General features: G+C 38.3%; 1 protein-coding gene across 1 annotated transcript; it reads right to left on the reverse strand.

The window, feature by feature from the left end:
* Positions 1-2144: 2144 nt before the first annotated feature.
* NPY2R (neuropeptide Y receptor Y2) lies at positions 2145-11126 on the reverse strand. The gene is made up of 3 exons (XM_020993978.2): positions 10220-11126; positions 8240-8359; positions 2145-6155 (listed from the first exon to the last, which is right to left on the reverse strand). Exon 3 carries the CDS (start codon positions 6127-6129, stop codon positions 4975-4977), a length of 1155 nt encoding a protein of 384 aa, XP_020849637.1. The 5' UTR covers positions 6130-6155; positions 8240-8359; positions 10220-11126; the 3' UTR covers positions 2145-4974.
* Positions 11127-21455: the final 10329 nt, after the last annotated feature.

The following is a 21455-nucleotide window of genomic DNA, read 5'->3' on the forward strand; positions in this document are numbered from 1 at the left end:
AACAGGAACCTCCTGTCTATTCCTTAAACAAGGCACTCCATCTCTCAACACTGGGCATTTCTTTCTGACTGTCCTCATGCCTGGAATGTTCTCCCTGTCCTGGTCTGACTATTGACCTCCCTGGCTTCCTTTAAGCTCCAACTAAAATCTCGTCTTTTACTGAAAGCCTTTCCCAATGATACACACACACACACACACACACACATATACATGCATACATATATACACACATATATACATATATATATATTTATTTATTTATATGATATTTCCTTCATTAGATTGTAAGCTTCTTGAGGTCAAGGAGTGTCTTTGTCTCTTTTTGCATCCCCAGTACTTAGCACAGTTCTTGGCACATAGAAGATGATTAATAAATGTTTGTTGCCTGACTGATTGATTAAATGAATTAGCACCAAAAGATTTGGTCCCAAGTTTCAGTTGTGCCATTTGCTACATGACATTGAGAATTCTCTATTTTTAAACCTGTTTCTTCATCCATCAGTTAGATATAATAATGCTTATTCTACCTACCTTGAAGAATCGTTGTAGGAATCCTATAAGTGCTTTGAAAAATAAGTACTTAGTAAGGTATTATTCTTGTTATATCATGTATTTAATTGAAAGTTTGCTAATCCTCTGTGACAGATCCTGGCATTGAATCATAAAGGTAGAAAAGAAATAAAGATCATCTAATTTAATCTCTTTTACAAATAGGGACATTGTGGCTTATAGAACACAAATTGGGCATTTGCATTCTCCAATATGTTTTGCTGCCTTCTATATTACTGTATTTCTTCTTCCAATTCCAAGTTCAAATCTCTCTCTCTCTCTCTCTCTCTCTCTCTCTCTCTCTCTCTCTCTCTCTCTCTCTCTCTGTCTCTGTCTTTGTCCTCATTTTTGTTTATGTATATGGATATATACATAATTACAAATATTTGTATAGAGGGTGTAAAATTTAAATTTTTGCTCTTTTACTTTCACACATTACCGGGTTTCTTTTCTTCTTGATCTGCTTGTGTTTCTGCTACATTTAAAAGACTGAGTTTCTTTTTACATTGATTTCTTGTGGGCATTGTTTTAATTTTCCACTTTCACTTACCACACCTTACATTTACTGACCTCTACCAATTTTTGGCAGCGTGGTGTGATGGAACAAGCATTTGGAGTCAGTTCATATCTCACCTTTGATGCTTATTATCTGCATGACTGGGTGCAAGTCACTTAATCTCTCTGTAATTCAGTTTCTTCATCTGCAAAATCAGAAAAATGACAACACCTATGCACTTTGGAAACCTTACACTGCAATAGAAAATTTAGGTATCTTTTGCCATTAAACATAGCTCCCACCATCCCTCTTTGGATCCCAAATCCTTTGGCTAGCTTTTTGTCTAGTCAGTAAGTTTTCTTCCTTTCCTATTCCTCTTGTACCCAACCTCTAGCCTCACTCTTATCCTTTTTTTTTTAAACCTCTTTGCACAGGAATGGGTTTAGATGTAAAGATTTCAACACTAACTTGGATGGGGACATTTTTAAGAAGTTCCTCAAACACATTCATCTGAAATAGGGAAGAGATGGTTTCTCCCACCATCATAAGGGTCATCATATTCATGTGTCTCACTATATATGTAATACCCAAAGGAGGCTATTTGAAAGGCATCTCTACTGTTATATACAATAAGATTCTGTCCTTGGTACTTGCAAAGACATTTTTGGACAATCCAAGACCTTCTAATGGTTAAAGTCTTGCTCTTCACTAAACTCTCTGCCTTGACTGTATTGCAAGAAACTAAAATATTATTCATTCATCTTCTCCCCTTGTTTAGAGAAGTGACATTTTCCCCATTCCCCCACCCTTAACAAGAGACCATTTGCTGTTTACCTTTACATCACTCAAAATCTATCTCTTTACTGGCATGGAAACTCATTAAGGACAGGGATTGAGTCTTATTTCAAACTTTGTATTGCTTCTAGCACCTGGTATAGTGTTCTTGATGTAGGACTTAATACACATGTATTTTCTTGGTTAACTTATTTACCTTCTAGCCTTCCTTTTCTGGGCTTTTAGTAAGTGTAGAAATCCCAATATGTGTAAGATCAACCCCATCCTCTTACTTTCAGAATTCTTGTTTTTATAAATAACACCATTACACAAAAAGAAACACTTTATTAATACATTTTTCAATTCAACAATTTTTTTCAAAAGAATCCAATATCAAGTGGATAAAAATTATGTACACAGACTGTGATTTTACTACCACATCACAGATGTTAGGAAAATGTATGCATATCCCCTCTAAAAATTGCTCCCCTAGGGAAGAATTGTTATATATTATTTATGCATTATGTTTAACCTACAATTGACCTAAGTAACATTCTAACAAATGGACACACTATTTCAAAGACAAAATTGATGTGGTCAGAAAAATTCAGTACACCACATAAATTATTTAATTATATAATACTGTAGCAATATACATTATTCCTTAACTATCCACCATTTCACCTTCTTTCTAATCTCACTTCTTCTTGTACTTTTCTTCTTTCATTACTTCAAAGAATTTTGGTCTGTCTCAGAAGCAATGTTTTATTTCTAATGCCCTCTCCCAAAATATTTAAATAATGGATCATAAGTCATAGGATTCATACCTGGAAGGAAACTTAGAGCTCATTGAGTTCTATACTCTTATTTTACCTCTGAAACCTCTGAAAAGTTAAATGACTTTCCCAAAGTTACCCAGGTATAAAAAGATAGCTGTTATCCTGACTTTGAATCCATCCCACTTTCCACTGATTAACTTTCCACCCATGTTAACAAAATAGATTTCTCCAATTAGTAACGGTCACATTTGCAATGAAAGAAAACATTAGCAATATTCAATTAGTTGCTTTTTTTTTTAATGTGGCAGCTATCTACAGATGGCACTTATAATTCACCACACACAATATGATGGTAATGAAACTTCTTTATAACAAGGTCCAAAAGACTAAGTATATTTAAATATATTTAGGTCATTTTCATGAGGATCAAAAATACCCCTTTTTGAAGTGGGGAAAATAGCCCTTCCAAAGAACCTTGCAATGGGGAGAAGGAGGAAAACTCCTATAGCTTTCTCATCATTTCAGGAGCCTGCCTTCTGGCAAAGGAACCCACAGACCCCAATCAGACTCTTTGACAATTACCTTTCCCTAAAGCATTAACAAACACCTTAGGGATTCCCCAGTGGAAAGCATATTTCCAACCCTCAGCCCTTTTTGAATTATAAAACATGAAGATCTTCTTTTGGCTGAAGTGAATGCCTGCTGTAATCCTCACAAGGACTCACATTGACTGGAAGCATACTCACAAACCTATCTTGAAATCTGAAGACATGTCAATCCTTATTGGAAAAGAAGCAGGGTAACGAATATCTTTACGAATAAGTGAACATTACATTCATGATTTTTTTTTAAAACAAAGGCATAAGATTACGTTGAAGCCCCACTATATAATAATACATAAAATAAGTATATTATGTATCTATTTGTACATTTTTTTTGGTGAGGCAATTGGAGTTAAGTGACTTGCCCAGGGTCACACAGCTAGTAAGTGTTATGTGTCTGAGGCCAGATTTGAACTCAGGTTCTCCTGACTCCAGGGCCAGTGCTCTATCCACTGTGCCACCTAGCTGCCCCTATTTCTACATTTTCAAAAACATTATTGTTAAGAAAGGAAAAAAAACTGAATAATTACAGTGAAATTGATCCAAAGAGAACATATACGAAATAGAAAGAATCCAACTGCTTTTTGCTGAATATGTTCCACTTTGAAGTAATTGTGTTGCTTTCTTTATTTTGAATGAACCCATAAAGGAAAGGCAGGGGCCAAGGCAGAGGAGCAGATATGGAAGAAAATCACAGCATAAGATGCAGTCAGTAAATTGTGTTTTATACTTGAGCTACAGCAACTTACTGATGGCTATAAGAAGTACTGATGGTTACCACAGGTAGCTGAATGAACGTTTAGTTTTATCATATTTCTACCAGACTTCATTTACAAGCTTAAGTGTATATATGAGAATGGTGAGCCCAGGCCCAACCCAGCATAAGTGAAACAAACCATAAATGTTTAAAAAGATATAACAATTAACAGTGTTTCAAAATGATCAAATCATATCTTGTTTTATCTATCTGCATTATCTAGATGAAAAGCAGAAATTACTCTAAACCGGAAAGTTAATGGGAGTTTACATTCCTATATTTTGCTGGAAAGTTCAGTCTTGGACCCTCTTATTTCAAGAAATGCTGGCCAGATCTGAACTTTGTTTCAAGAAATATTTTCTCGTTGAGTCCTGAGGTATTTTCCCCCTCCAAATGTCAAATGATTGATAATACTGAAGGCTTCTTTTTATTTCCTAAAGTCTTCTAAACAATAATGTTCAGCAGACTGAGAGGATCCCCATCGTAGCAGTTTTTGGGAGATGAGAAAGAAATTAAAAAACACATCCAAGAACATCATGCTGTTCTCTGGAGAAAACTGTGTTTGCAGAGTAATTTGTGTGAAGAGGTACATGTTGTGAGTCACATGGACATCTCTAGTCATAGCCCTATGATGTTGGGAGCTGTCAGGTAAATTTATTTATCTTCTGTCCTCATTGAAATGTTGAACATGCAATCTCTTACTGCATTCATACTTTATATGCGAAATTTTTCTTCCACCTTCTTGGAAAGAAACGACGTGTAACATTTCTGTTTATGCTCATAATTTAGCCCACAATCCACTGAAAACAAAGTCCCCTTTTGGTATGACTTGGTTTACACAATTGCACATGGATATTGACAATCAGCTCTCCAAGGCATCACCAGCAGAAGTTTTGAATCAACTGCTGCTTTTCTTCTTAGAATGGGTTGAAAGAGGATGCACCTAACGACCTCTTTAAAAACTGCTTGATGACTCTAACTGGAATTCATTCCCCAACTTTTTAGAAACCATGCTTCTTAGACATTGGTAGCCTCGGTAAAAGAGTCATTGGGACAGGTGTTCTTCTTTACCTCAAGGTCCTTCTTGGCTTTGAATGTCACTGACACTTCTGAGTGAATGGAGTCCACCCTCTGCTCACAATGAAAGGCAGAGAGGAAGGCTTTTCTATAGTTGCTATTCATCCAGCCATAAAGAAAGGGGTTGGCAAAGGTAGAACACATGGCAATGATATGAAATATTGTGAAAATGAGCTTATACTCCTTCAGGTCCAAGACCTGGTTATCAATGTCAATGGCAAGCTGGAAGGCGTGGAAAGGCAGCCAGCTAACCGCAAACACCACTACCACACACACTAACATCTTGGTAGTTTTATGCCGACGCTGATGGTAGTGGCCATTGGCCACCCCGGGGCTAATGTGATTCTTCAGCTTACTCCAGATCTGTATATAAGCAAATGATATGATACCCAGTGGCAAAACATACAGGATCAGCAAGGAAGAAAGACTATAAATTGTACCATACATGCTCTTTTCCTCACCCGGCCACTTCTCAGTACAGACCATGATCTCAAAGTCAGGTATGATCTCAATCAGAGAATACTCCCGGAAAATAGCCAGGGGACTAGCCAGCAAGGCACTGATTCCCCAGGCCAGGCCAATGATCAGGAAACTGATCTTCTTAGAAATCTTGCTCTCCAGATGGTAAACAATGCAACGGTGTCGATCCAGGGCAATCACAGTTAGGGTGATTGTGGACACTTGCACTGCTAAGCCCTGGGCATAGGGCACCAGGTGGCACAGGACAGGGCCCATTTTCCATTCTCCCATCAAGGTATAAGTAAGGGTGAAGGGGAGGCAAAGGGTGTTCACTAGAAGATCTGCCACAGCAAGATTAGCAATAAAGAAGTTGGTGACAGTACGCATACTCTTGAATTTGATCACCACATGGATCACTAAGGAATTGCCAATTACTCCCAGCAAGATGATGGTGCAATAGGCCAGGATGAGGACGACCTGAACTTCAATCAACTTGGTGCTATCAGCAAGCCCTAGTTTAGGGTCAGCAGCTAGCTGACCTCTTGGGGTAGTTTGTGCTGTCCCATAACATTCAACTTCTGTTTCCTGCGTTGTCTGATTCTCTTCAGTCTGTGCTTCCGTTGGCCCCACGTTCATTCTGCACAGCTGCCCTGGGCCTAGAACTGGCACAAGAATCATTCAAACAGAAAATTAGCTAAGATAAAACAAAGAGAAATCACTTAGCCTAGAGACAATTTTGCACTTGTGGTCAGATCATCAGAACCAAAATGCAAATTCCCCATGACATGAAATATGCATGAAATAGGATCCTATTAGGAGATAATTCTTTGTTGTAAGGATTTGATTAATATGCTAGTTTTCTGTGTGCTCCAATCAACTATGTGCAATGAAAATGCTTCCAAAGAGAATATTTGAAATGTGGGGTTTTTTACACAATCAAGATATATTAGAATGGGATGTAATGTCCCTAATATAGTTTATATAGCCGTAAGATAAATTCTTTCAATAATAAGGCTTTGTGATTCTAGTCTCTAACTCTAGAAGAAACCATGAATTAGTAACACCTTATCTCCAGTGTTTTGTTTTCTGGATTCAGGAACAACACTTCAAAACTAAAAAGTGTGTTTCTTAGCTATTTAATAGTTTTATCCTGGGGGAAGGGAGGGGAGAAGTAAACATAGGTGCAGCCAACTTCCAATTACTTTTTTATTAATTGTACTAAATTTTCTATGTTATATCTGATTCCATCCAACAGACTTCCAGGTCATGTGGGCTCAAGGTATACTTATCACTCTCAGTACCAGCCTAAAGAAAAATATAATTTGGAAAAGCCAATCCATTGAGACACAATCTAGATTTAAGGTACCTAGTCCTACTAAGAAACATGTAATAACTTGCCAAAGGTCTCAAGAGAAAAGCTTGGTAATAATAATCCAAAATTAATATAAATAATGTAAGTATTATTCATAAATATTCTCTTTTCCATTGGAGCAGGTAATTGAGAAGTGACTAAATAGCATTTCTATAGAGAGGCAATGGAATATTGGGGAAAGAATACTGGATTTGAAATCAGAAGACCTGACTTCCATTTACTTCATGTCAGAATAAGTCACTTTATCTCTTTGGGTCCTAGTTCCACTACCTGCAAAATGAGAAGTCTAGACTACATGATTTCTAAATCCTTTTTCATCCCACCCTCCCAACCCCCCACAAAACCCTACAATCTTTTAGCCTAGGAACAGCTAAATGTCATGTTGACCAACTTTTTTGTCACTAGCACTACCAAGAAAACACATCAGTCCTGGAATTCTACTCAAATCAATTCAGGTTTCTAACAAATATTAAAAAAAAGAAACTTTTCTTTATTTAAGTCAATATGGGTTTTGTGAAAATGTAATATTTATGTTTTACTTTGGGGAAAGACTAATGAGGGATGGCCTAGAGCCCTAGGCCTATGATTTTATCAATTCTTTAATCAAATCCAGAGTAACAACTGTTAGAGGGTTTTCCAGGGCACTTATGGAGAGGCTAAATCACTTGCTAATGATCACATGGAGAACACGTGCCAGAAGGTGAACTTGAAGCCAAGATTTCTGACTCTAAAGCCAGTCCGCTATTGACCACTCACATTGCTGCCCTCTGTTTACTGCGCCAGGGTTTTCTTTGGCATAAGAAGCCCCTGCTGAGGAATAATGCAGATGAGTACCTTGTCTGAAACTTAGAGTTGCTTGGGTCACTGAGAGTTTAAGTGACTTGCCCCAGGGTCACACTGCTAGTAGGTGTCAGAGGCAGAATTTGAACTCAAGCCCTCCTGACTCCAAGACCAGTCTCCCTATACACTTAGCTCAGAAAAACTAAGAGCCAAAAAACTTTAGACCCTATTTCATGTCTTCTTCCTTTCTCTGTTATCATCAGAAAACACTGAAGCTAACAATTCTTGCCTTAAGTAGTATTTCCCTTAAACTGTTTAAGAGCCTTCAACTTTACCTGAAAGAAGACTTGAAAGAAACCAATTAAGAATATTTTTAAAGTTTAAAAATTTTAAAGTTTAAAAAGTTAAATTCTTAAAAATTTTACCAGAATTTACAGAAATCCATTGCTTGATTCCTCAAATTAACTACAGATTGGTAGATATGAGCAGAATTCTTTTCTTTTCTTTTTTTCTGCTTTTTCTCCTTAATTCATTCTTTTCTGACTTCTTGATTCAGTTATTAAAAAATAGTTACACTTTAAAGTTTATACGTACGTAGCTAAGCTCTAAGCACATATACCATTTTCCAGTTGTTGTCTTTTTGTTTCAGAACTCTACTGGTCTCCTGCGAGTGCACTGCTTTTCCAAAGGAGGTGTCATCCCCAGGTTGCACTTCTAAGGAAGTAGATGTGAGAAAAGATAGGTACAAAGAAAGAGGGAGTTGTCACTTGGTATCTGGAGAAGTATTATAATTTATAAAATAAAACTAAAGAAATACCAAACAATTTATAAACTTTTGCTTGGACAAGGGAAAGAAACACATTTCCACATTATTTGAGATACCTTGGGAGAAGGAGGAATGAATAAGCAATCACTCTGGAATAACTTATGCTTTAAGAAAGGAGTTCTGAACCTTTTTGTGTATCTTGGACCGTTATGACCCTTGACATAGCCTATGGACCTCTTCTCAGAATAATGTTGTTAAGTGCATAAAATAAATTGCATAGCATTACAAAGGGAATTTCAATTATATTGAAATACAGTTATCAAGATATTAAAAAAAAAGTCATAGAACCCAGATTAAGAAGACTTGCCTTAAGAAAAAAGCAAGGTGGGTTTCTCCAATTACCTGGTTTTCTAGGAATTCAGAGTTGGAAGGAACTAATCCAGTCCCTCATGCAGTTGAGTCCCAAAGAAGGTAAGGGACTTGTTCAAAGACAGATAGGTAGTAAGTGGCAATAGAGGGGTTTGAACCCAGCTCATGAGACTCCAAATCCACTGCTCTTTCTACTATACTTCATGGTATCATAATGTCATAAATTTAGGAATAGAAGCACTCAGAGGCCTTTCAGTCTGGCTCCCTCATGTTATAAATGAGGGAACTGAGGTACAGAGAGGTTTAAGTGACTTGCCCACAGCCATGCAACTATTAAGTATCTGAGATAGAATTTGAACTCAGTTCTTCCTGATTCTAAAGTGTTCTATACACTGTGGGTGCCACTAAACAAACAAGTGAACAAACAAACAGAAAAACCTTTAAATTAGCTGATGGAAAGGAAGAATAAATTATTAGGTCTAAACACAACATGAATAAAAAGATCTATTCGTATTTGCAGAAATTTCTGCAATGGTCTAATGCTGTCCAAGATGAGCATTTGTTAAGTTGCATATTTCCACAATTTTTCCTTCCTATTACTAATACTTTCCAGGTAATTATCTCAGAGACATTCCTAGAATTCATGCTAAATGATCTGCTGTCCTCCTCCCCTCCTGCCATTTGGGAAACAGAGCTACAGAGGGGCTGGGGGAGGAAATCAGGCAGATGCTTGTTTGGGGATAGTGGCAGAGAGGGAAAAACATGCAACTAATATTCCAGTAATGTTCCTATTCTGTGGGGTTAAGTTTATGTCCTTCCATCCAAATTAGGTTAAAGCACTTTGAAAACTGTAAAGTAAGGCTTGTGATAAATCATTGAAAACATAGGAAGAATACATTATTATTGTTCTTAACATTATTCCCTAATCTTTTCTACGAAAATAACATAGAAAAAAAACTGAGGTCTCCCTTGTGAAAGGCTTCGAAGCTTCCAGCTTCTGACTACTTTTCCTTCTTCCACATCTGCCTCCACGCTTGTAGCCACTGGGTGGACACTCTGAGAGGACAATGAAGAGATGCACTACTGTAACGAGCCCTCACTTGCTTGGGAAAATCAATGCAACATCCCCTACCTCGATGACCCTCTTGCCGTGCTTTTGAGTAATAGGTATAAAGCCCAAACAACTTGTGACTGTGTGGTGAAGGCTCCCTCTCAACTTGCAATTGGGAAGAGGGATGCAAGAGGTCTATGAGACAAGAGGAAGGAAGTTTTGAGACATGGGGTAGGGAAAATGAGGATATAACATTGATTCATAAGGGAGCTACCTGAACCCAAACAAATAACCCTGAAAAGAAGCTTCCACTCCCCTCTCCTCCGAAATCTGGCCAGGGTCCCTTCGGATCCCCATTGTCTCCGCAGGAAAGTCAGACGAAGCTTACCGAGCCCGCTTGTTCTTCTCCCCTCTTATCCTCTTGGCTGCAGTCAGATGGAAAGGAGCCAAGCTTCAGGGGACCCGGAATATCCCGGAAGACGCAGTCCCGTCCAGTTCGTCCCGTCCAGTCTAGTGCCCAGGGCCAGTGGGAGGAAATTCCCAGAGTTGAGTCCGGAGTCACTCCCTTGGCCCTGGCTTCTCTCTTTCTGCACTGCCTCCTCAGCAGCCGGGCGCAGCAGGAGCCAAGCCTCTTTTCATATGGAGAGGAGGGCGGCTCCCCCGAGCTACCGTGCCAAGTGATTTCTGCCACCCAGGCTGGTCCAGCCGCTGTAGAGAAAGTACACCAAACTAGATGGGAAGCCCCGAAGGGAAGGGAGAGAGAGCTCAGAAGAGAGCAGGAGGGAAACAGGTGCGGGAGAAAAAGCTGTCAGTTCCCGGGGTCCCAGGCTGGGGAAAAGGGCTGGGCAAGTTCCCTCGGCAGGAAGAGAGGAGGTAAGAGTGCCTTGTACCCCAATCCCGGACCTGCCTTCCTTCGGGGCGCCCTGCGGACCCTTTGCTATTCAGGGCAGAGCTTACAGTCACACAAACATTCCCACCCCTCACTCTCAACCTGCATTCCCCTTGCAGCCTCCACCTTCCCTCCAACCACGCTCCTGTTATTCATTCAGCCTCCTCCCCCTTCCCTTTTCCTGGGGGCTGTGCAGTCCTCTCTTCCCCTCACTTTTCAGGAACCCTATGCCCTTGAGAGGCCAGGGAGAGAAAGCGAGGGGAGTGGACAATCAGTCCTAGGGCTGAGTCCCGTCTCTAAGGAGAAAGAAGATCTCGATGGTATCCCGAAGAGTAGAAAGACCTTTACTCTGAGTGAGAGCTCTGCTCTGTTCAGAAACTACAGCAAGCTCTGAGAGAGAGCAAGCTTGTTCACTAAGCAGGGTATGACAGGAATAGAGCCTCGGGGCGGAGAGAGCTGGAGGACCCGCACCTAATTTGCTCCACTACTAAGCTTGTAATGTTTAAATAGGGGAAGAGCAGAGCAAAAGAGGGAACTTTTAAAGTAGGAGTGGGAAGGAGAGGTAGAATTAGACATAGAAGGACTACTGAAATAAACATCTTGATTGCGCTGGGAGAGAGCAATGTCTGTCTGTCTCCCTGTCGCAAAGACGCACGCACACACACACACACACACACACACCCTGTTTTAGATGCTGGCACTAGAGCAGAATAAGAGAAACAAACATTCACGGGCAACCACTAGACAGATATTCGAATGCCGCATTTTGCACTAACCCAGGAACATCACAACTGTCTGTGCCGTAATAGCTAAGTCTTAGATAATTTGTCTGAGGTAAAGCAAAGTGTCTTACCCAGAGTTACATAACTAGTAAGTGTCGAAAGCTGGGTTTGATTTGCTGTCTTGCTGACATGTTGGCTGTTCTCAGATAAGCCAAGGCACAGATCAGATGGAAGAGCCTATGTCACCTGAAAGGGTGCTTTGGCCCATAGCCATTAGCAGATGTTGAACAGACACAGGACAAGTATTATATATTATATTTGCCCACTTTCTGGTGGTTAATATCTTTAAATGAAGTTTTTCTTTCGTTGTCTACTCTATAGCTGTTCAACCCTAGAAAAGGCTGAGAAGGTTTACCTCTATTCAATGCTCTCAGCAGAGGAATTTAAGTTATATTCAGAGCTACTACACTCCAGGACACAAGATACAATGGTGTCCCTTAGTGCTTCATTCCAAGAGCCTACTTATTCTGAGTCTTGATTAATAAAAACAAAAACAAAAACAAATAAACAAAAAACCTCCTCTGGTTGATTTATTGAGAGGACAACATAGCTAAATAACAATAAGAGGACATGATTGACATCAGTAGACCTCAAAACTCCATTTGCTATATCTACCTTGTTTGTAATTCAAGAGAAGTCACTTTATTGCTTCATTTCAGTAGGGAAGGGCAATGTCCATTCCCTTCTAACATCTAGTAAGCATTATGAAGACCATTTAGGGTATGCTTACAATTATGTTTATTCTGTTTCTTTAAGATAAGCAATTTTTGTTGGTGGAATTGTGAACTGATCCAACCATTTTGCAGAGCAATTTGGAAGTATGCCCAAAGGGCAACAAAACTGTGCATACCCTTTGAGATCCAGCAACAACACTACTAGGTTTGTATCCCAAAGAGATCATAAAAAGGGAAAAGGACCCAGATGTGAAAAATATTTATAGTAGCTCTTTATGTAGTGGCAAAATATTGGAAATTGAGAGAATGCGCATGAATTGGGGAATGGCTGAACAAGCTGTGGTATATGGATGTAATGGAATACTTTTGTACAATATGAAATGATGAACAGATTTCAGAAAAACCTAGAAAGACTTGTACTAATTGATGCAAAGTGAAATGAGAAGAATCAAGAAAACATTATACATGGTATCAGCAGTATTGTGTGATGATCAACTATGAATAACTCAGCTCTTCTCAGCAACACAATGATCCAAGACAAGGACAAGGACTCACATCCAGATAAAGAACTGATGGACTCTGAATGCAGATCGAAGCATATTCATTTCACTTACTTTATTCTTTTTCATTTTTCTTCCTTTTGTTCTGTTTCTTCTTTCATGGAAATATGTTTTACATGATAGCACATGTATAACCTATATCAAATTGCCTACCATTCTTGGAAGAGGGGAGGAAGTGAGGGAGAGAGCAAAATTAAGAACTCAAAATCTTGTAAAAATGAATACTAAAAATTGACTTGACAAGTAATTGGGAAAAATAAAAATAAAATACTATTAAAATGTATACCAAAAAAAAGATAAGCAATGTTTTCATTGTTATAGAAAAAAAGGTATCTAAATTCCCTCTCCTAAATGACAACAAAAGACCCATCTGAAAATGTGTATCTTAGACTCCAGCCTATTGGTCTCAATTGAAGACCTAAAGGTATCAGAAATGGGAAACATTTTTACAAAATGCAGATGAACTAATCACATTTGAAATAAGCTTTAAGACTGATCTATAGTTATGAACATATAATAGGGCATTTTGCATTTTCCAGTTAGCAAGAGAGAAAACAGATTAGAAATATCTAAGGTGTACTGCAGATTTCAAATTTTTAAAAATAATATTTTATTTTTCCCAATTATATGTAAGGACAATTTTAACATTTTTTAAAAAATTTTGAGTTCCAAATTTTCTCCCTCCCTTCCCCACTCCCCCCCAACCTGAGACAGTAGGCAATTTGATATAGGTTATACATGTGCAATCATGCAAAACATATTTCCATATTAGTCATGCTGTGGATTTCATATTTTTAAAATATCTTTGCAGACACAACATTTTACAAACTCTACATGAATTCCAGGTGCTTTTATGTTAGCATGGTCAATACCTTCTCTTCTAAGATATTTGCATCAGTGAACAGTTTATGTAAGGTGCAACATGACAGATTTTTTAAAATAAATCCAGGAAAGTATGCATCTAAACAGACTCTGAACTTCAAAGTAGTCACCTTGGAAAGTCTGAATAGATTCCTGGAATTGCTCAATGTCATTTGTTTAACCATTTCCCAATAATGGCACCCCCTTAGTTTCCAATTTGGGGCTGCCACAAAAAGCTAGTTTTGTACATACACTTTTTCCTCTCTGATTTCTTTGGAGGTATAGACCTACTAGTGGTAAAACTGGGTCTAAGAGTATGTGTATTTTAGTAACTTTCTGGGCATAGTTCCAAATTGCTCTCCAGACTGGCTGAACCAATTCATAGTTCCATCAGTAGTGCACTTAGCACAGTTGTATTTGTGTACCCCTCCAAATTTTTCATTTCCCCCTTTTGTCATCATTGTCAGTCTGAATCACAAAGTTGGTTTAATTTTCATTTCTCTAATTATTAGTGATTTAAAGAATTTTGTATGATTATTGATAACTTGGCTTTCTCTCTTTGAAAAATATTTGTCGGGGCAGCTAGGTGGTGCAGTGGATAGAGCACCAGCCCTGAAGTCAGAAGGACATGAGTTCAAATGAGGCCTCAGACCAAACACTTGACACTTACTAACTGTGTGACCCTGGGCAAGTCACTTAACCCCAATTGCCTAAAACAAATATCTATTTTCCTTTGATTATTTATCTATTAGGGGATGATTTGTCATCTTATAAATTTGAATCTCTTTCTTATGTATCTTAGATATAAGATCTTTATCAGAGAAGCTTGCTGAAAAGACTATTTTCCAATTATTTTCCTTCAAATTTGAACCATATTAGATTTGTTTGCATGCTTTGAAAATTTTACATTATTAAAATTGCCCATTTCATCTTGTATGATCCTATCACTTGTTTAGTCACTGTCTTCATAAATCAAAAGGTATTTTCCTCCTTGCTCCTCTAATTTGTTTATGATGTGACTTTTACATGTAAGTCAAGTACTCCTTTGGCCCTTTCTTGGTATATGGTGTGAAGTGTTGATCTGAACTTGATTTAAACCATATTGCTATCCAGTTTTTGAGCAGTTATTGTCAGATAATAACTTCTTTCCCCAATAGCTGGAGTCTTTGAGTTCAACACCAGGTAACTATGTTTGTTCGCTGTATTCTTAATCCACACCATTGATCAACCCTTCTCTCTGTCTCTCTCTATCTCTGTCTCTCTGTCTGTGTCTTTCTGTCTTTCTGTCTCTCTGTGTCTCTCTGTGTCTCTCTGTCTGTCTCTGTCTGTCTGTCTGTCGTCCCCCCTCCCCCCAGTCTCCCTATACAAAATTATTTTGATGATTACTTCTTTGTAGTACAGTTTGAGATCTGGTATTGATACAGTGAGATTCAAATGAATATTTTCCTGACTTCAAGTTCAATTTTGCAACTCTGATAAGATTTAAGAGTAATGTAGTCAAGATTTCCAGAAAAACTTTTACTCTCCCTACAGATTGCATGAAATGTTCAGAAACAAAACCCCACGAAATTCTGTAGTGAAGAAGCTACAAACCAAATTCATATTTGACCAAAACAAATTCAAATATTTGTTCACAATTGAGGATAGAAAACTCACAACACAATTTTATTTAGTAGAACTTCATGTAACATACAGGATCACAGAATTTCTCTGTGATTCTGAGTCCTCAAGTCCTCTGAGTTGGAAGGGACCTCAAAAGGCATAGATCATAGATCTAGAGCTGGGAATTACTTCAGCACCATAATGTCATCTTGTTTTATAGATGAGCCTCCGGCAAGTTAAATGGCTTGCCCAAAGTCATCAAGTCCAACACATTTTTCCAACACTTTACATTTTTAGAGACAAGGGATTATCCAGTCTCTGCATAAAGACTTCCTCTCTAATGATGGAGAACTGATTATTTCACATGGTAGTACATTTCACTTTAAAATAATTCTAGTTGTTAGGAAGCATTTGATTATAGAAAACGGAAATCTCTCTAAATATGACTTCTACCTATGTGTTCTAATTTCACTTTTTAAGGCCAAGCAACAACAAAACAAAACAAAACTCTAATTCAGAGGATATGCATGCATGTATACATGTGTGCGTGTGTGTGTGTGTGTGACATAGACACATCTGGCAATCTTGTGAAGCCCATGAACCTCTTCTAATGTTTTTAACTGTCTAAAATAAAATATATAAGGTTATAAAAGAAACCAAGTATATTGAAATATAGTCATAAAAATATTTTTCAAAAATAATGGACCTCTTTAAATCTATCCATGGACTAATTGGATTAAAAAACTCATTGTATAATCCCTCTTCTACATGGAAGTCCTTCAAATATTTGAAGACAGCTATCATATTCCCTTTGAATATTCTCTTTTTCCAGATAAGTATTTCCAATTTCTTCAAATACCCTCAAATGGAATTTTTCAATTCCTCTCATCCCAACCTCAACTTGGTTATCTTCTTCTGTACATTCTCCAGATTGTGGGCATCATTTCTAAAATGTGGCACCTAGAACATAAAACTCCAGCAATGACTTGGCCAGAGAACTCTCATTCTTAACTATACTTCATGTAACACAGGTTAGGTTTATATGATTGGATGGAATGCTCACAAATAGAATATGAGGGGATCCTGAGGTCCTGTGCTTTTACTTAACCATCTAAATTTATTTTGAGAACAAAGAAGGAACTAAAATTTCCCAATTAGCCTAGCTCAAGTGACATTAAGGATAGGCTTGAGGGGCAGGGGTGGAAGAGAGAGGACAAGGGGGAATAAAAAAAAAAAGGGCATATCATTTTTGAATAAGTAGTAGGTAGTTCTGGGGAGCAAGGCAGGCTGAGCTTTTAATTACGCACTGAGCCAACAAGTCTATCTAAGCATGCTCAGACTTTTCATTCCCCCTCCCTTCCCTTGCAGCTCATTACTTTACAGGGTCATAGCTTTCCCTTTCCAAGCAATTTACTCATGTGGAGTCATAGTTTTCCTTTCAAACTCCAGCATGCAGAATATTATGGTTTCCAGGGTAGCTTGTGATTTTAAGCTAGGGGAATCTTGACCTTGAGATCTTACCAGAAATGTAAATTATAATACTAATATCCCTTACTCCTCTTTTCTAAATGGCTCTAAATTATCTCCAAGGTCACAGGTTGCATTGTAACCATTTCATCTTTTCCACCCATCCTATTTTCCCCATTTATACTGTTCTCTCTCCTTTTACCCTGCTTTGGACTGCCACCTTCCCCAGTCCTCCCTCCCTTCTATCAGCCCCTTCCCTTTCTACTTTTCCATAGGGTAATGTAGATTTCTATACCTGAGTATGTTATTCCCTCTTTGAGTCAATTCCAATAAGAGTAAGATATAACAGCTTCCTCCCCATCATCCTCCCCTCCACCATAAAAGTTTCATCCCTCTTTAAATGAGGTAATTTACTTCATTCTACCTCTCCCTTTCTCCTTCCTACAGTGAATTCCTCTTTCTTACCCCTTAATTTAATTTTTTTTAAGATGTCACCCATGCCCTTTGACTATGTATACTTTTTCTAACTGCCCTAATAATGAGAAAGTTCTTAGGAGTTACACATATCATCTTTCCCATGTAGGGAATGTAAACAGTTTAACTTTACTGAATTCCTTATGAATTCTTTCCTGTTCCTCTTTTTATGCTTCTCTTGAGTCTTGTATTTGAAAGTTAAATTTTCTGCCCAGCTCTGGTCTTTGCATCAGGAATGCTTGCAAGTCTTCTAACTCACTGAATATCCATTTTTTCTTTTGAAGGATTATACTCAGTTTTACTGGGTAGATCGTTCTTGGTTGTAGTCCTAGCTCCTTTGTCTTCCAGAATATCATATTCCTAGATTGTATGTAGAATGTAATGGAGAAACTGCTAAATACTGTGTGATCCCGAGTAGCTCCATGATATTTATTTGAATTGTTTCTTTCTAGCTGCAGCCAATATTTTCTTTCTTTTTTACACCTTAATAGTATTTTTTCTAATTACACATGAAGATAGTTTTCAACATTCATTTTTGTAAGATTTTTAGTTCCAAGTTTTTTTCTCTCTCCCTCTTTTCCTTCCATCCTCCCCAAAACAGCAAACAACCTGATATAGGTTATAAATGTATAATAGTGTTAAACATATTCCCACATTTGTCCTGTTGTGAAAGAAGAATCAGAACAAAAGGGAAAAACCAAGAGAAAGAAAAAAATCATGCTTTGATCTGCATTCAGATTCCATTGTTTTTTCTCTGGATGTGGATAATATTTTCCATCATGAGTCTTTTGGAACTGTCTTGGATCATTGCATTGCTGAGAAGAGCTAAGTTTTTCTCCAGGTTTTTCTGAAATCTATCTGCTCATCATTACTTATAGCACAATGGTATTCCATTATATTAATATACTCAACTTGTTCAGCGATTCCCCAGTTGATGCACATCCCCCCAGTTTCCAAGTTTTGGCCACCACAAAAATATAAGCTGCTATAAATATTTTTGCACATGTGGTTCCTTTTCCATTTTTTATGGTCTCTTTGGGATACAAACCTAGTAGTAGTATTGCTAGATCAAAGGGCATACACAGTTTTATAGCTTTAGTTCCAAATTACTTTCCAGAGTGGTTGGATCAGTTCACAACTCCACCAACAGTGCATTAATGTCTCAATTTTCCCACATTTTCTCCAACATTAATCAATTTCCTTTCCTGCCAATCTGATAGGCATGATGTTGTACCTCAGAGTTGTTTTAATTTGCATTTCTCTAATCAATAGTGATTCAAATCACTATTTTTTCCATGTGATTATAGATAGCTTTCATTTCTTTGCCTAAAAACTGCCTGTTCATATCTTTTGACCATTTATCAATTGGGGAGTTGACTTGTATTCTTATAAATTTGACTCAGTTCTCTATGTTAGAAATAAGGCCTTTCTCAGAAACACCGTCAGTAAAAATTGTTTCCTAGATTTCTGCGTTCCTTCTAATCTTGGTTGCACTGGTTTTGTTTGTGCAAAAATTTTTTAATTTAATCAAAATTATCCATATTGCATTTCACACTGTTCTTTTTCTTCTTGTTTAGTTATAAATTCTTCCCTTCTCCATAGATCTGGAAGGCAAACTACTCCTTGCTCTCCTAATTTGCTTATGGCATCACCCTTTATGTCTCAATAATGTACTCATTTTAAACTTATCTTTGTATATGGTATAAGATGTTGGTCTATGCCTAGTTACTGCCATACCATTTCCAGTTTTCCCAGGATTTTTTGTCAAATAGTGAGTTCTTATCCCAGAAGCTGGAATCTTTAGGTTTATCAAACAGTAGATTATTTTGGTAATTGACTACTGTGTGTTGTGTACCCAACCTATTCCACTGATCCAACACTCTTTCTTAGCTTGTACCAAATAGTTTTTTTTCCATTTGGCCAATTCTATTTTTTGTTTTGTTTTGTTTTGGTTAGGCAGTGGGGTTAAGTGACTTGCCCAGGGTCACACAGCTAGTAAGTGTTATCTGTCTGAGGCTGGATTTGAACTCAGGTCCTCCTGAATCCAGGGCCAGTCCTCTATCCACTGCTGGCTGCCCCCTTAAGGAGTTATTTTAATCAGCCAATTTTTGTGCTTCCTTTTCCAAGCTGTTGACCTTTTTTTTCCCATGATTCTGCAAAATTCCAATTTCTTTTCCCACTTTTTCTTTTACTTCTCTTACTTGATTTTTAATATCTTTTTTGAGCTCTTCCAACAGGAGTTTTGGGGCTTGAGACCCACTCATATTTCCTTTTGAGGCTTCACATGTAGGCATTTTGACATTATCCTCTTCTGAGTTTGTGTTTTGATCTTCCCTGTTGCCATGATAGTCTTCTGTGGTCAGGGCTCTTTTTTGTTTGGTACTCATTTTCCAGCCTATTTTGTGACTTTAAAGTTGAGCTCTACTCTCTGAGCACAGGGGGCACTATCCCAAGCTTCTTATGTCGGGGGCCAGAGGCTTAGTCACTGGTTTCTATGCAGAGGCTTCAGCTTGCCCACTGAATGGGGGGTGTCCTGGCCTAGCCACACCTGTTGTGTTGGGGGTCTGGGGCTCACAATTGCGTGGCTGGAGGCCTCACAGTTGGCCTGTTGAGCCAGGATCAAGGGATCTTGGTTGTTGGTCTGTACTACAGTGAAGTGCTTCCTGCTGTCTTGCCCAGATACCATCTCTGCTGTGTTACACTCTCCTTTTACCCAAGTGAGACAGACCTTTCCTGAAGTTTTTCTAACTTGTCTCAAGCTGGAAAATTGTTTCACTACATATTTTCATGGGTCCTGTCACTCCAGAATCCATTTAGAGGCTTGATTTAACATTGTTTCTGAGGGAAACTGGGAAGGGCTGAGGCAGTTTCCTGGTTTCTCTCTGCCATCTTTGCCTGCTTCCAATATTTTCTCCTTGACTTGGGAGCTCTGGAATTTGGCTATAATATTCTAGGGAGTTTTAATCTTGGGATCTCTTTCAAGACGTGATCAGTGGAGTCTTTCAACAAGTATTTTACTTTCTGGTTCTAGAACATCAGGGTGGTTTTCCTTGCTAATTTCTTGAAAAATGATGGCTAGTGTTGTGATCATGACTTTCAGGTAGTCCAATAATTCTTAAATTATCTCTCCTGGATCTAATTCCCAGGTCAGTTGTTTTTCCAATGAGATATTTCATATTTTCTTCTATTTTTTCATTCTTTTGATATCGTTTTATTACTTCTTAATGTCTCATGGAGCCATTAGCTTCCACTTGTCCAATTCTAATTTTTAAGGAATTATTTTCTTCAGTGAGTTTTTGTACCTCTTTTTTCCATTTGGTCAATTCTACTTTTTAAGGAATTCTTTCCTTCAGTGAATTTTTGTACATCTTTTTTTATGTGGCCAGTTCTGCTTTTCAGGAGTTCTTCTCTTTGATGGATTTTTGTGCCTCTTTTTACCATTTGGCCTATTCTGTTTTTCAACGTGTTATTTTCTTCAGTTTCTTTGTACTGCCTTGCCAAGCTATTGACTTTTTTTCATGATTTTCTTGCATTACTCCCATTTATTTCCTCAATTTTTCCTTTACCTCTCTCATTTGAATTTTAAAATCTTTTTGAACTCTTCCAGGAATTCTTTTTGGGGGTCTGAAATGAATTCATATTTTTCACTGAGGTTTTGGATATAGCCATTTTGACTTTGTTGTCTTCTGAGTTTGTGTTTTGATTTTCCCTGTCACCATGGTAACTTTCTATAGTGAGCTTCTTTTCTCGCTGTTTGCTCATTTTTCTATACTGTTTCTTGACTTTTAACTTGATCTTAAATTTGTGCTCCTGGAGTGGAGGAGATACTGTCCCAAGTTTCAGGGTTTTTTAGTGCAGCTGTTTTCAGAGCTAGTTCTGCAGGTCTTCCAAGGTGGTATGATCTAAGGAGAGGTGTGTTTGCTAGCCTGTGCTCTGTTCTGTGAGTGAACACAAGCACTCTTTTTTCCCCTGGAACTGTGACCAGGGTCCCCACTCCCCTGTGGCTGCTAGCTGTGGTGTGCTAGTGCTCCTCCTTGCCCTGAGACTGTTACCCAGGACTATGACTTGGATCTGAGAATGGGCAAGGCAAAAGAGTCCTGCACCCAGTGCCAACAAAGAGACCCCTGTAATCTCCTTCTGACCCTATTTCCATCAGTGAGTGAGAGCTTACAAGCTACTGCTGCCACAGCTGATTCAGTCCCTCCCAAGTGCTGCCAGGACACCTGCACTGGCACAGTCTGGACCACATTCCACTCTCACCCCAGTGTGACACACCTTTCTTGCCAACCTTCAAAGTTGTTGTGGGCCAGAAAAT

The sequence above is a fragment of the Phascolarctos cinereus genome, unplaced genomic scaffold (genome assembly GCF_003287225.1).
Source record: "Phascolarctos cinereus isolate Bilbo 61053 unplaced genomic scaffold, phaCin_HiC Scaffold_9;HRSCAF=440, whole genome shotgun sequence".
Taxonomy (NCBI): Eukaryota; Metazoa; Chordata; class Mammalia; order Diprotodontia; family Phascolarctidae; genus Phascolarctos; species Phascolarctos cinereus.